The sequence below is a fragment of the Mastigoproctus giganteus genome, chromosome 5 (genome assembly GCF_048544385.1).
Source record: "Mastigoproctus giganteus isolate SK-2022 chromosome 5, ASM4854438v1, whole genome shotgun sequence".
NCBI lineage: Eukaryota > Metazoa > Arthropoda > Arachnida > Uropygi > Thelyphonidae > Mastigoproctus > Mastigoproctus giganteus.
This window is the reverse complement of record NC_143579.1, coordinates 233,445,545-233,461,295: the sequence shown is the minus strand read 5'-3', so window position 1 is coordinate 233,461,295 and position 15,751 is coordinate 233,445,545. Positions and strand designations below refer to the sequence as shown.

Genomic DNA, 15,751 nt, shown 5'->3' with positions numbered 1-15,751 from the left:
AGCACACGCTTCTTGATTAGACCGGGGTTCGAGCCCGTCACCACCAAATACAGAGGATGCGGAAAGGTCAGGGAATGACCACTGCATATCCCGGAGCAATATGGCCTTAGTTGCTAATGCTCCTAAAAACCAAACAACAAACAAGCCTTGTATAATGGGATAATCACCTCCTTGTCCCTGCTAGCAAAATTCCTATACAGGCATACCTCGAATAACGAATAGGATGCGTTCCACGAAATTACTTCGTTCAGCGAAACTTCGTTTTCAGAGGTAAAAATACTATGGCCAGAATAGGGATACGTTCCTACGTAAAGAAAATGAAAAGCTTTTTTTTTTTGAACAAAGAAAAGTTTTATTAAATAAACAGTCAACTTACATACAAAGTGAAATCACATTTTAAAATACGAGTCTAAAGTTGATTGTTTATGCTCTTTTTCTCTTTCATTTAACAATTGCCTATATGGAGTTATTGCATTTAACACTGATCGCTTAACAATAACACTTCTTCCTAAATCAGGATCATTTTCACTAAAAAAATTTAAAATGTTTTCAATGTCATTTAAGCACCTTTTTAAATCTTTGGTTGTTAACACTTTTTCGGCAGGAACTTCTTTAACTGCGTCTTCATTATCTTTGTCTTCGTTGCTAACAAGGTTTTCTAAATCTTCCACTGAAAAACCATCATCTTCTGCATTCAATAAATTTCTAATATCCTCTTCATCGACATTTTTGAAACCTATTGATTGAGCCATCTGGATAACTTCATTTCTAATTTCTTGGATGTTATTTTCTTCTTCTAGTACAACTTCTGGCCATATTTTGCACCAAACTCCATTTAAGCATTTCTTAGTGACTTCTCTCCAAGAACTATCAATGTTTTCAGTTGCGTTTTTAATGGTGTAGTTTTTCCAAAAAGTTTTAACTGCCATTTCCTCTTTATCCTCTAGTTCAGTTAAACTGCTTAATGTTCGACGCAGATAATAAGCTTTAAATGATGCTATTACTCCCTGATCCGATGGTTGAATCAGGGAAGTTGTGTTTGCTGGAAGAAACACAACTTTGACAGGAATGCATGTGTCCAACGTGTTAAGATCAGTAGGATGTCCCGGAGCATTGTCTAACAACAAAACAGCTTTTTCTTCAAAGTTGTTTTTTTTGACAATACCGTTTTACTTCAGGACAAAAGTGGTTAACAAACCAATCAGTAAATAACTCCTTGGTAACCCACGCTTTTCTGTTTGCTTTTCCATATTACAGGTAAATTCATTTTTATGTTACCTTTTAAGGCCCTCGAATTTTCTGAATGGTAAACTAATAACAATTGTAATTTATAATCGCCAGAGGCATTTGATCCAAAGAGTAACGTTAAACGGTCTTTGGCTGCTTTGAACCCAGCAGCTGATTTTTCTTCAATAGAAATGAAGCTTTTTGTTGGTAGCCGTTTCCAGAACAAACCGCTTTCGTCAACGTTGAACACCAAATTTGGAAAATTTTCACGTTAAATTATTTCCTTTAGTTTTTATGGAAACTTATTTGCAGCTTCTCCTGTTAATTTTACACTATGAATCCTGGCCCGTTTTTTAAATTTCTCGAACCAACCACGAGAAGCCCCAAAGGTTTCCGTAATTTCTTCAGTTTGTTTAGATTTCAGGTGATTAAACTGGAATATATTTTTTTTATGTTAAATGGGGCTTGAAATTGCCGACTTTGTTATATCGAAGCTTCGTTATCAGAGGTAACGTTAACCGAGGTATGCCTGTATATCATTGACAAGACTCCATGACCTGCCCTGGCAGCCCATCTGCACTGCTCAGCAAACTTCATATTTGACTGCACAATTATCCCCAGGTCTTTTTCACTTTCCACTTCCCTGAGTGTAGTACCACATAGTTGGTACGTTTCTCTTTGGTTATTGCTACCCATATGCAGTACTTTGCATTTGTCAATGTTAAACTTCAATTTAACATTGACTATAATATAAGAGGCTTATATTATAGACTTAAAAAGGGCATACCTACAGAATTTCTGGGAATAGCCCTTGATACAGCCAACACCACCAAGGCTGAAAGAAAGAGAACAGAGACAAAGTTCCATGAGCTATGGCAAACAAATTGGGAGCAGGAAAACAGAGGCCTAGTTACCAAAAGGTTTCTCCCACAGGTGGCAATGGTTAGTGCAAAGCCACGAAAGTGGTATGCCCCTGGATTATCCACAACATTTATACTGACAGGTCATGGCTCCCTAAAGGCTAAATTAACTTCCTTAGAGTTGAGTGATGACCCAAACTGTACCTGTGGCAAAAGTGAAGACTGGGTGCACATTCTCTATGAATGTGAATAATTTATGATATACCAAGAATCCAATTAATAACAGAAATTTCCCCCCTACCCAGGGGACAAGAACATTTATTATAATAGAAGAAAATAATTATAAAGCTTTCACAAGCTTTACACAAAAAAGTATTTGAAATGCATAGAAATATCCAGACAGGCCCCACAGCAAAACAGCATTCCATCGCCAGTCTCTCACCACAAATTTGACTAAACTGGATGGACTAGGACCCCCCCCCCCTAGGATTACCCTGCTCCTAGTGGGGCACCTGGGGCCCCACAGCAAATAAGCAAACATGTAGGGAAGGAGATGTACAGGCATCCAGAAAAATAGCTTAGTTGAAAAATATTAATAAGCTGGCAGCAAGGGGATGCAATGTAGAATGAAAGAAAAGAATGGAAGTGTATGAAAGACCAAGAGAATCAGCTGGGTACTGAATGATAGAGTGAAATAGGAATTGTGATAAAAGGGAATGAATGTTAGTTTTGTTGGAAGAGAGTGACCAAACAATGTAGTAAGAGAGAGTGAATGAGTATTATGGTAAATGGGAGTGAGTGAAGCAATGAAATAAATTGGCTGCAAGAACACATATATAATGACAATATATTTATTATAAATACTAACACAATCTTCACTATATACTAACAACAACAACAACACAAGCACTGCACCCCCCCCCCCCCCGGCTTGCAAGATCTGCAGACAGGGCTGCATTTTAACCAAAAGTATTGGTAAGTTGAAGTACAGTAAGTACTTCAACTAGTACAGTAAGTACTAATTGGTAGTGCAGTAAGAAAGAATTGAGTAAATGAGAAATGCTAGCAGAATAAATAACAGTATGTCTGTGAGTGTGAAAGGGTGCATACCACATATTGATTAATTTAAGTATTTATTGGTTCTTAGTGTAGCCACTAAATTTAGGATAGTAAGTACTCTACATGCCATTGCATTCCTCCTCCCCTGGTGTGAGAAATAAGATGGATGTGTGAAAAAAAAAAAATTGCATAACCTAACAGAAAATGTAGAGAAAAAAGCACAAAAACAGTATAAAATATAAGAAAAAACTATAAAACCAGAATGAGAATAGAAAGTGAATGAGGATTATGAGTGGATAAAATTGCTTTCCTTCCTACCCCCAGATGGATGATGGGCAGAGAGCCATAGTGACCCTCCTGCCTATCCAAGCAGATACCATGCCATTGCTAGTTAGCTGGTGTGGTGTGGGATGCTGACACTGACCAACAGAGCTTGCCCCCTGGCCAGTATGGGATAGAGCACCAATGCAGGTGCTCCAGCATATGACTCTTTTCCCTATGATCCTTCATGCTCACCACCTGGGTTCGTTGTTCTCTCATCCCCCCTTCATCTGGCGGGTACCCCAAATCTGTAAACTCCCACCCCCGGGGCAGGATGGACCCTCTTTTGGTCCCCCTTTCAAACAGGTGGGTGCATTTACTACTGCTCCACTCTTCCTCTCTACCAACTTTAATCCCCTCCCAATTCCTGCCTTCCAACTATCACCTTCACCTTCAACCTTTTTTTTTTTTGACTGGATTCTCCCTACTTGTAGCCTTAGCTACCACAGGGTTTGCCAGTGGTTCACACTCCCTATACTGCCCAGCCTGGCTCCTTGTGGCATTAGATGGTAAACTGGGATTTCTTATGTGAAAACACAGGCCCCTAGGCTAAGAGGCCAGATGAACAGCACAACCTCATTACTACAAGAACACTCACCAACATACATAAAACTGGTCTTTGTAGAAGAATATGAGAAATTTACCTTAATACGCTACAAAGAATACTTCCATATGATACTCTCCAGAAATTTAAAATGGACATAAGATTAATGCAAAATGATTAAAGTAAAAAATCATTTGAAAACAATTAAAAAACAATAAAAAAATTAGTTCTGGTTATTACTGATAGTGGCACTATTCAAGACATTTTACATTCGTTTAATAATATTCGTCCTAGACTCAATTTTACATTGGAAAGGGAAATAGAGATATTAAGTCATTAAATTTCTAAATTTCAAGCTTACTTGGGATGCGAATAAAACCCAATTTAACAAATAAGTAAAACTCTTACGTTTCTGCATTATAACAGCTATCACCCGTTCACCCACAAAAGGCCTATTACCTTTAACCAATTTCTCAATGCCTATAAATATTCAATGTTGGAATCTGCTTTAGACTCAGAAATAAAAATATTAACCAGCAGATTCTGATTCTTAAACAGGGGTTACCCCCTTGCTAAAATAAACCGAATTAGAGTACAAGCTAAGGATAGGATACAAAAAACTACACAAACCAACAATAGTAACATCAAAAAATATTTTATGTCTGTCCCATACATTGAACAGTGGCACAAACAGCTTAACAGATTCTTTAAAGATACCGAATTTAAGATTGTGATCAGACCAATATGGAAATTACACACTATACTGAACAATCGCTCAGTTCTTTCCTCTTTCACAACACAAATAAATGATCTGGTATATAACATTTCTTGCAGTGATTGCGATTTATCTTATCAAGTTCAACACGATTTCTACTGAATGTTTGAGTAAAACAGCACGCATCCTCAGTTTGTGCTTCTTGTTTTGCAACGTCGGAATTAGCCTTTCAAGCCATTAACAAAAACCATACATTTTTATTTAACGAGGTTAAAATACTTAAGTGTCCAACATAATTATATTGCAGAAACCATCGAAATCAAATTACATGAGAATTCTATTAATGTTCACCATCCATATCTAATCTCTGATTTGTGTTCTTTTACACACATGTGCTAAGACAAAATCTCTACTAAAGATTCGAACTCACACATATTCAGTAATTTCCATTCCTGTGATCACAACATATGGTCGAAAAGCTCTGTCAGCTTCAAGGAAGGAAAATCATTTATCAAAACTTATATTGCATTTTTTAATCGTTTTAAATTTCTGGAGAGTATCATATGGAAGTGTTCTATGTAGCATATTGAGGTAAATTTCTCTTATTCTTCTACGAATACTGAAATCAATGTAGAACGTATTGAGCATCATAGCTCTGTTTTTTAATATTAATTAATGAATGTGGTCTTTAGAGTGTTTTGTATTCATCTAAAGAATTCCAGAACTAGGGGTCATAAATTTAAATTACAGAGCTTGAGGTTTAGATTAAACTGTAGGAAGTTTTCTTTTAGCCAGTGAGTTGTTGATAGCAGGAACAAGTTGCTCTTGCAGGTAGTTGAAGCAGACAGTTTGAATAAATTCAAAGGTCAACTGGATACTTACCTGTGTGAGGAGGGAAGCATATAATTTGTGTTTTCTTATCTACTTGTTTTTTTTTTCTTCTTTTTTTGCTAGTGTAACAAAAGTCTATGGCTTCCTTGCACTATATGGCAAATATTACTATTACTATAAAATAGCTACAACGTAGTTTTGTTAATGGGACATATCTGCCCAATTTGGTTTGCTATTATCTAGAAACTGCATCAAAGAATAGCTTTTATATATTCTTCTTCTTCCAGTCCAGTATTAGGCCTAATAGCCTGTTATGGTCTCTCTTCATCTTTGCAGGGGTCTGCCTCTATTTCTCCTTCCCAGGGGTTTGTAGTTTTTATATAATTTCCTTAGATTTTAGAAAGGCTTTTCACATGGTACCATGTAAATGTTTTGTGCACAAGTTGAAAAAATGCAGTACTGGGAAATAGATCTATAATGAATAAAGGGATGGCTGACTGACAGAAGCCTGTGTGTTTGGAAATGGGCAGTCCTATAAATGGACAAGTGGAGTGCCACAGGATTTTATACTAGTCCCTTGTTTTTAAATTTCAATAATAATATTGAGGATGGCATTACAGGTTTTCCATAAAAAGTTACTGATGACGAAATAGGAGGATTTTTTTTTTTGCTGATGCTGTATAAGCTTAATTTCTTGCATCATACGTCACTACTAATGCTAATTAAGCTCAGCAAGATTGTTAACAATGAGAACTAGAGAATGGTTCTCAAATTATACAAATTTACATCACTGCCATTTTAATAACAATAGTAAAACATTCAAAATAAAATTTGAAAATATAATAAACTACTTAATCACCTTGGTAAGAGGAGCAACTTCTGTTCCAGCATAGTCTCCAGTTTTAAGGCTCTTTTACTCAGTGAATGTTTAGGTCCATAATAGCGATAACAATTCTCTAAAATGAGACGAATATCACCAATAATTTCTGTTATGTTAGAGTATTCTCCTGCTAGAAGTTTGGATTTCACTGAAAAAAAAATTAAATAAATGACTGCTAAGTTTCAGAATCAGATTTATTTTCTACTACATTTATATTATAAGGTTTCTTTACCATCTTATTATTGAATAAGAATACAGTGAAACTTTTTAAAAATTTAAAGAATAATTCTAGCTAATAAGAACAAAAGGTAATAATAAATACCAATGAAGCTCGTGAAATGTTTTGAGAGAGAATTTACAGGATGGGATGAAATGCAGGCATACAACCTACACTGTCTTACCATATTTCTTCTAAAATGTTGTTATTCTTTTATTTATTTTATTTTAGTTCCTGCTAATGCAATGGTCAGGCCACGCCTTGAGTACTGCGTACAGGTCTGGAGGCCTCATTTTAGGAAGGATGTAGATTTGCTTGAGCGTGTACAGAGAAGAGCAACACGATTGGTGAGGGGAATGAAGGGATCCTCTTACCAAGAGAGGCTTAAGTTCTGCAAATTGCAGTGGCTGGAGACTAGGCACCTGCGCGGTGATCTGACTGAGGTCTATAAGGCCTTGAATGGGTTGAGCACGCTGAATTCTGATGGGATCCTCCCACTTGTTCAGAATACGAACCTACGGGGACATAAGTTCAAATTAAGAAAGGATAGATGTAGAATAGATGTGCGGAAATTTGCCTTTAGCCAGCGGGTGGTTAATTGCTGGAACAAACTTCCATCTGTCGTTGTGGAAGTTGATAGGTTAAATAAATTTAAGGAGGAACTGGACAGGCATTTGGAGGGTATGGTGTGATTTTTTTTTTTTTTTTTTTTTGGCTGATGCTGCATAAGCTCCTACACTTGCTTTCTTGCATCAAGTGCCACTACTGCTACTACTACTACTACTAATGTTTGAAATAGAAAACAGTAACAACTGGAGTATTAATATTTGGCAAAAAAAAAAAAAAAAAAGAAAAAAAAGATTAAATCTATTTTGTGTCAGAAGTTTATCCAATATGTGCAGTGTACAAGGGTTTGATTAAAACTGTTCAGCAAATGAACTTATAGTTCTTTTTCTTCTCATTCTTTTTCTTAAAGGAATGCATATTGGTAGCTAAATGATTGTGAGTGGATTTTATGTCTTTTGAGCATGTACATGCCAAGTTTTAACTTGTTATGTACCAGTCTAGTGGCTTCTTTGAGTGAACACTCAAAGAAGCCTTTGAGTTTATTTTTATCTTCAAATGAAAGATAAAAATAAACTTAATGACAAAATATGAACATTCAATTTTGTTGTAACCTTGGGAGGTCAGCCAAGAAATCACATTTAGGCATATAGATATCACCCAGAGACCAAGGTTCAAAGCTGTCAACGGAAAACATCATCATCATCAACAAGGCCAAAAAAAAAAGGGTGTAGAAATCAAAATCATATGTGGAGGCCATGCTGACTGCATATTTTAAAAGGGGGATGGTATTATCAGAATTTGTTCCTGCATGTCACTGTTAATGCATCCTCCTATCATTTGCATCACTCAACCATTTTAAAATGGTTGAGTGATGCAAATGTGCCATAAATGATCCAAAAATGGTTAAACGATTGCCTCATTCACTACAACAATGCCACACCCATCACGTCACTCATTGTACACCAATTTTTGATCAACAAAATGAATTCCTGTCATTGCCACCAATAAAACCTAATTTGGCACAATGAGACTTTTGGCTATTCCAAAAATTAAAGCAGGATCTAAACAGAAAGTGATGAGTCCATTCAAGAAATCCAATCAAATATGACATACTGCCTAAAAGTAGTCGCAAAGGAATTCCAAAAATATTTTGATCAGTGGAAGGCATAATGGAACAAATACATGGTTGCAGAAGGAGATTATAGTGAAGAATATGAATAATGCAAACAATCATTGAATAAAATAAATTTTTTGCAACATTCACCAAACTTCAGTTTCTAACATTCAGATGCCAAAATTAATTACAAACACACAAACTTGCAATTGACTATAAGTATCTGAATATTTTGGAAGTTTAACAATCTGAATGCATTAAACTTCATTTTAAAAAAGTAAACTTCACAACCACAATATTATTTCGACTCCATTCAAGTAATGGTTAATGCAAATGATTTTTTCCATTTTTATTGTTTTTTAGTTAATTTTTTTTTTTTTTTTTATGAAAATCCCAAACACAAGAGGTATTAGAACCTATAGTACTTAGTTCCATACTTGGGCTGGAGGTTGAGAAGACAAAAGAAGATGTGCTGACATTAGACTTGAACTTCTTTAAACTAATTTTCAGGAAATACGTGTGAAGGAAGGTTGTTCCAGAAAACAGTAGTTGAATGAATAAACGAGGAAGATGAAAAGTTCATTCCGTGAGTTTGAAGTTGGACAGTAAACGGATGTTGGCAGCATGTGTTCGGACTGTTTTGAAAGAGAGAGCAGGAATTACAGAAGCCAATTCAGAAGAACAGTGCACATGGAAATATCTGTAGAAGAGGCATGCAGCAGAAACAGTACGTCTATGAGACAGCGAGTGGAGAGACTCTGTTAGAGATGAGTCATTAATTAACCTAACTGCCCTCTTCTGAATGGAAACTAGAAGCATGAGAGAAGTTTTGGGGGCACCGCCCCAGATGTGGGAACAATATTCCACGGTACGGTAGATTCGCGATTTGTACAGAGTGAACAGCTGTTTGGAAGAAACGTAATGCTGAGAGCAAAAGAGAAAACCAAGTTTTAGATGCAGAGGAAGCAATATTTGCAATGTGCTTGTGCCATGAGAGATTAGAAGTAAGGGTAATCCCCAAAAGAGATATATCATTTTGCCTAGAAATCGGAGTGGCACCAAAGATCAGCATAGGAGCAGAAGAATCATTTTCGCAAGATATAAGACAAGACTGAGTTTTAGAAGGATTGAAATCAACCAAGTTGTCTCTGCCCCACTGGAAAATTACCTTGAGATCGACATTTAAGGAATTGTTAGTGGATATTCGAGAAGTTGAATCTGATTGAGCAGGACAAGGTTTCTCAAACTGAAAGGTAGAATGCAATGTGCTGTCATTGGCAAAACTATGGATAGCATTTTCTGGTCAATGGAAGAAGATCATTAATATACAAGAAGAAAAGAGTGAAGAAAGAACTGAACTTTAGGGGACATCAGCATTAGTGGAGAAGTTAGAAGACAGAGAGCCATCTATCATCACACTCAGTGAGCAATCAGAGAGAAAATTGGATAACCAATTACAAAAAACAGTTGGCAAACCATAAGATGGAAGCTTGTTTAGAAGACCTTTATACCAAACATGATTGAAAGCCTTTGAGATGTCAAGAGCAACTGCTTATGTTTCACCGAACTTTTCCATTGAATTTGTCCATAAATGGGTAACATAAGCATGAATATCACCAGTGGATCGACACTGACAGAATCCATGCTGGCGATCGTTGATTAGACAGAAGGTTTCTAGGTAGTTTAAGAAATGGCAGTTAATTGATTTCTCCATTATTTTGAAAGAGTTGAAGTAATTGCAATGGGACAATAATTGGATGGAAGGGATTTTTCACCCTTTTTAGGAACTGGTTGGACATGAGCAAATTTCCAAGCAGTAAGGAAAAAACACCTTTGGAATAAGAAAGTGAAAAAGGCGGCAAAGAACAGGAGTAAGTGCAGGAGCACAGGTTTTGAGAACAAGTGGAGAAATACCATCAGGACCTGGAGCTTTTTTTAGCATAAAGATTTGTCAAAATCCTTCTGACATCCTTTTGACAGAAGACCACAGGAGGCATTGAATGGAGCGTGCTGAGCAGAGATGGGCAAAGGTTGCGGCCAATAGCTTTGGCAAGAGACCAGAATGCTCAGCTACTATTAGGGCAAGAAGCAAGTTTTCTACTCTTAGCCTGTTCAAAATCTAGTTTGGAATGATTAATAACTGCTTTACAATTGTTGCAAGCTTTGGTGTGGGCAGAAAATGAAACTGAAGAATTGAAACAAGCCAATTACGATATGCAACATTCTTCTCTTGAACAGCCTTAGCACATTTATTAGAAAACCAAGATTTAGATAAAGGATGAGAATTTAAAGTGGAGTGTGGAATAAATGATTCCACTGCTACAAGAATAATTTCACTGACATGATCTGAGCAAACGTTGACATCAGAAGTTTTGAAACAGTAATCCGACCAAGGAAAAGAAGAAAAGAAATATAGCAGGTCATCCCATTTTGCATTCTTGTAATGCCAAACAACATGAGGTTGGGAATAGCCATGAGATAAAGGTTCCATTGGAGAAGAGACAATCACCAAGTTGTGATCTGAAGTGCCTAAAGGACCTCTCACTTCGACCGCGTACTTAGAAATTTGTACAAGTGTGTTGTAAAAAAAAAAAAAATCTAAAAAGGAATGGCTAAAAGAAAATTACTAAAATAAGAGTAACTGAGAGAAATTTACAATTAAGCAGAGTTAAACTTCTTACAGACACACCGCTGTCGAGTTTTTTCTGAAGTTCAACTTTATCTGTTATGGACAATGTATGGTGTTTGAGCTTTACACCATGAGAGGCACTTCCTTTATGCATTGCAACCACGGCTGGGGCTAAATGTGAGCAGGCTATAATAATAAATGCAGAAAAACAAGTGGGAATGGCTTGCCAGTGTTTACAAGTTTGCACCAACAGCTGATGCTGCAACCAACACCACCAAAACAGTAGCGGCAGGTCGGTGCACCGACACAGTAAATTTGAAATTATGTTCGCGGAAATTATATCCGAATTAGCAGCGGACCCGGATTAGTGATGGTCGACCTGTACTGCCTCCTTATCTCTGCTAGGAAATTCAAAAATCATTGACAAAACTCCATGGCCTGCTTTGGCAGCCAGTCTGCACTGCTCAGAGATCTTCATATCTGACTGCACAATTACGCATGGGTCTTTTTCATTCTCCACCTCCTCGAGTGCAGTACCACACAGTTCATACGTTTCGCTTAGGTTACTGCTACCCACATGCAGTACTTTGCATGTGTCAATGTTAAACTTCGGTTTCCACTTCTCAGCCAATCTGCCTAACTTTTCTAGATCCTATTGCAGTAGCATAATGTTTTTACTGTCATTAACTACCCCGCAAAGCTTTGTTCCATCTGCAAACTTGAACATTAAAACCTGATATGCCTTCATCGATATCGTTGATAAATACACAAAACAATGATGGGCCCAGCACCGAACCCTGGGTGACTCCACTAATAACACAGTAATTGAGTAATAGAGGCATGTGATGCAAGAAAGCAAGCTTATGTAGCAACAGCCAAAAAAAAAAAAAAATTCACACAACCATTCCCTCTAACAGTTTGTCCAGTTCTTCCTTGAATTTATTTAAACTATCAACTTCCACAACAACAGATGGAAGTTTGTTCCAGCAATTAACTATCTGCTGGGTAAAGGCAAATTTCCACACATCTATTCTACAACTGTCTTTGCTCAATTTGAATTTATTGCCCCCTTAGGTTTGTAATCTGAGAAAGTGGAAGAATCCCATCAGAATTCATCGTGCTCAACCCATTCAAGACCATATACACCTCAATCAGATCACTTCACTGGTGTTTAGTCTCGAGCTGCTGCAATTTGCAGAACTTAAGCCTCTTTTGGAAAGAGGATCCCTTCATTCCCCTCACTAATCTTGTTGCCCTTCTCTGTACACACTCAAGCAAATCCACATCCTTCCTAAAATGAGGCCTCCAGTCCTGTATGCAGTATTCAATTTGTGGCCTAACCATTGCCTTATACAAACAGATAATCACCTCCTTTTCCTGCTAGCAAAATTCCTGAATATCATTGACAAAACTCCATCACCTGCTCTTGCAGCCTGTCAGCATTATTCAGAAAACTTCATATCTGACTGCACAATTACTTCCAGGTCTTTTTCATTTTTTACCACCCTAAGTGTAGTACCACACAGTTGGTACATTCCTCTGGGTTTACTTCTACCCATATGCAGTACTTTGCATTTGTCAATGTTAAACTTCAATTGTCACTTCTCAGCCCATTTGCCCAAATTTTCTAGATCCTGTTGCAGTAGCACACTGCTATTACTGTCATTAACCATCTTGCCAACGTTTGTATCATCCGCAAACTTCGACACTAAGCCTGATATACCTTCATCAATATGATTGATAAAAATACAAAATAAAAGTGGGCTCAACTCTGAACGTTGGGGGACTCCACCAATAACATTAGTCAACGAAGGGCAGCGTTTCTTGATTACCACCCTCTGTCTTCTCCCACTCAATCACCCTTTTGAAACTTACCCTTAAAACCATTCTGCTCCAAAAATTGTACAATAGTCTTCCATGCACAACAGTGTTAAAAGCTTTCCTGAAATCCAAGTATATGATATCAAAATTATTTTTTGCATCCAGTTCCTTTGTAACCATATCATAGTATCCAATAAAATTTGTCAGACAAGACTTTCCCTTAACAAACCCATGCTGTGTCTGAATTATTGCTGCAGTCTTGTCTAGATATTCCTACAATGCATCTTTAACAAGCAACTCCATTATTTTACTCAGAACAGAAGTTAAACTAACTGGTCAGTAATTACTCATGTCACCCTTCGTTCCCGCTTTGTGAATAGGGGATACATTTGCACATCTCCAGTCCGCGGGGTCTTCCCCTGAGTCCAAGGATGCTCTCAAAATTATGGCTAAGGGTTTGCTTAGTTCCTTTGCCACTTCCTTTAATATAACTGGATAGATCCCATCCACCCCAGGTGCCTTTCTTATGTTTAACTTCAACAATTTCTCCACAACTTTGCTCTCAGTTATTACAAAAAATCATTAAGCACTCTGTTACAATTTGATGTTTTTCTTGCATTTTCCTTCCTTAATAACTCCTCATTTGTGAATGTAGATGCAATACTCATTCAGTTTGTTTGCTACTTAGCAGGATCATCAACAGTTGAACCAACGATATCAAGTGCACCAATCTGATTCATCCCCTTCCTTTTAGAGTTTATATAAGTAAAGAAATCCTTGCCGTTTTTCTTAGCATCCTTTGCCAAAGATTTCTTGTAATCTGCCTTTCCTTGCCTAATCTCATTTGTGACTTCATTACCGACTAGCTTATATCATTCATAGGCTTCTGTGTCACCTGATAATTTATATGCATCCCATGCATTTTTCTTCTCTGTCACATGTCTAATTAGTTCATCTGACATCCATTTAGGCCTAAATCTCGAAAAACATTTCTTAGTTGGTATGAAAAGCCTAGTAGCTTCTAAGATTAATTCTTTGAATGCTTCCCATTTTGAATTTGCTGTTGGTGACATCATCAGTTGGTCCCACCATATAGAATTTAAATACTCTCTCAGACCACCATAGTCACCTTTACGAAAGCAAAAATCCTTCCCTTTATCCTTGATGGTACTTACCTCTTTGAATAAATCCCATTTCAGCACAATGTGATCACTGCCCTAATGGTTTCTTTATCTGCAGATTCTTAATGAATGAAGAATCACTACTGATAATCAGATTAAGAGTATTACCCTCTCTGGATGTCTCTTGAACATGCTGCTGCCGGAAACAATCATCCAATAAATCCACAAAAGTCTTGCTAATGTGCGAGTGACCAACCCACAAGTTCCAGTCAATATCTGCGAAGTTAAAAACCCCCGTTATAAGATATTCTGATTTACTAGCCCACTCTATTTCTCTGTACATTTGTTCATTATACTCATTTGAGCCATTAAGCCTGTAACACAATTTTTGCTTTCCCAGTGCTTATGTCACACCAAACTGACTCAACATTGAACTGTCCATCTATGTCAACTGGCTGCACTTCCTTTGATTTTATGTTTTTCTTAATTAACAGCTTAACCCCTCCTCACTTCCTATCCTGTCTATCCTTTCTATACACATTGTACTCCTAATAGCTGTGTGACACCACATCTCTGATATCCCAAAAACAGCTGTCTTTGATGTCTTGACCAGCACTTCAAATTCATCAAATTTATTTACTATACTTCTCCCACTCAACCATCCCTTTATCCATTGCAACAACTTGCCCTTAATACCATACTGCTCCAATTTGTATAGCAGTCTTCCATGTGCAACGGTATCAAACGCTTTCCTGGAATCCAAGTATATCATATCAAAATTATTTTTTTTATCCAGTTCCTTTGTGAAAACATAATAGTATCCAATCAAATTGGTCAGACAAGACTTCCTCTTAACAAACCCATGCTGTGTCTGAATTATTACTGCAGTATTGTCTGGGTGATCCTCTATCACCTCTTTAACCAGTGACTCCATTATTTTCCCCCCAGAACAGAAGTTAAACTAGCAGGTCTATAATTATTTGTGCACCTTTTGAACTTCCTTTGTGAATTGGAGATACATTTGCACATCTCCAGTTCATGGGGACCTCCCCTGAATCTAAGGATGCTCTCATAATTATGGCTAAGGGTTTGCTAACTTCCCTCGCTGCCTGCTTCAATATAACTGGATAGATTCCATCCACCCCAGGTTCCTTTTTCATGTTTAACTTCAACAATTTCACCTCCACTCTGCTCTCAGTTATTACGAAATCACTTAGCTCCCTGTTAGAGTCCTCCTTGAATAACTCCTCATATGTGAATTTAGGTGCAAAAAAAAAAAAAAAAAAAACTCATTCAGTTTATCAGCTACTTGAGCAGGATCATCAATAGTCGAACCATCTATGTTAAGTGGACCAATCTGATTCACCCCCTTTCCTTTTGGAGTTTACATAAATAAAGAACTCTTTGCTGTTTTTCTTTGCATCCTTTGCTAAAGCTTTCTCGTAATCTGCCTTCGCTTGCCTAATCTCCTTTGTGACTTGATTACAGACTAGCTTATATCAGCCATAGGCTTCTGTGTCGCCTGATAATTTTTATGCATCCCATGCATTTTTCTTCTCTACCACGAGTCTCATCAGTTCATTTGACAACCATCTAGGCCTAAACTTTGAACAATATTTCTTAATAGGCATGAAAAGTCTAGTAGCTTCCACAATGATTAATTCCTTGAATGCTTCCCACTTAGAATTTGCAGTTGTTAACATCAGTTGGTCCCACTGTACAGAATTTAGAAACTGTCTGAGACCTCTGTAGTCACCTTTACGGAAGCAAAAACCCTTTCTTTTACCCCTGATGGTAATTATATCTTTAAGTAAATCCCATATTAGTACACTGTGATCACTGCCA

At 37.2% G+C, this 15,751-nt stretch overlaps 1 protein-coding gene across 1 annotated transcript in view; it reads right to left on the bottom strand.

The window, feature by feature from the left end:
* The window catches only part of LOC150086284 (uncharacterized), a 114,230-nt gene that overhangs the window by 88,929 nt on the left and 9,550 nt on the right, over positions 1–15,751 (bottom strand). The window contains exon 2 of the mRNA XM_090374848.1: positions 6,417–6,585. Coding sequence (XP_090230974.1) covers positions 6,417–6,585 — 169 coding nt within the window. The remainder of the gene's footprint in view (positions 1–6,416; positions 6,586–15,751) is intronic.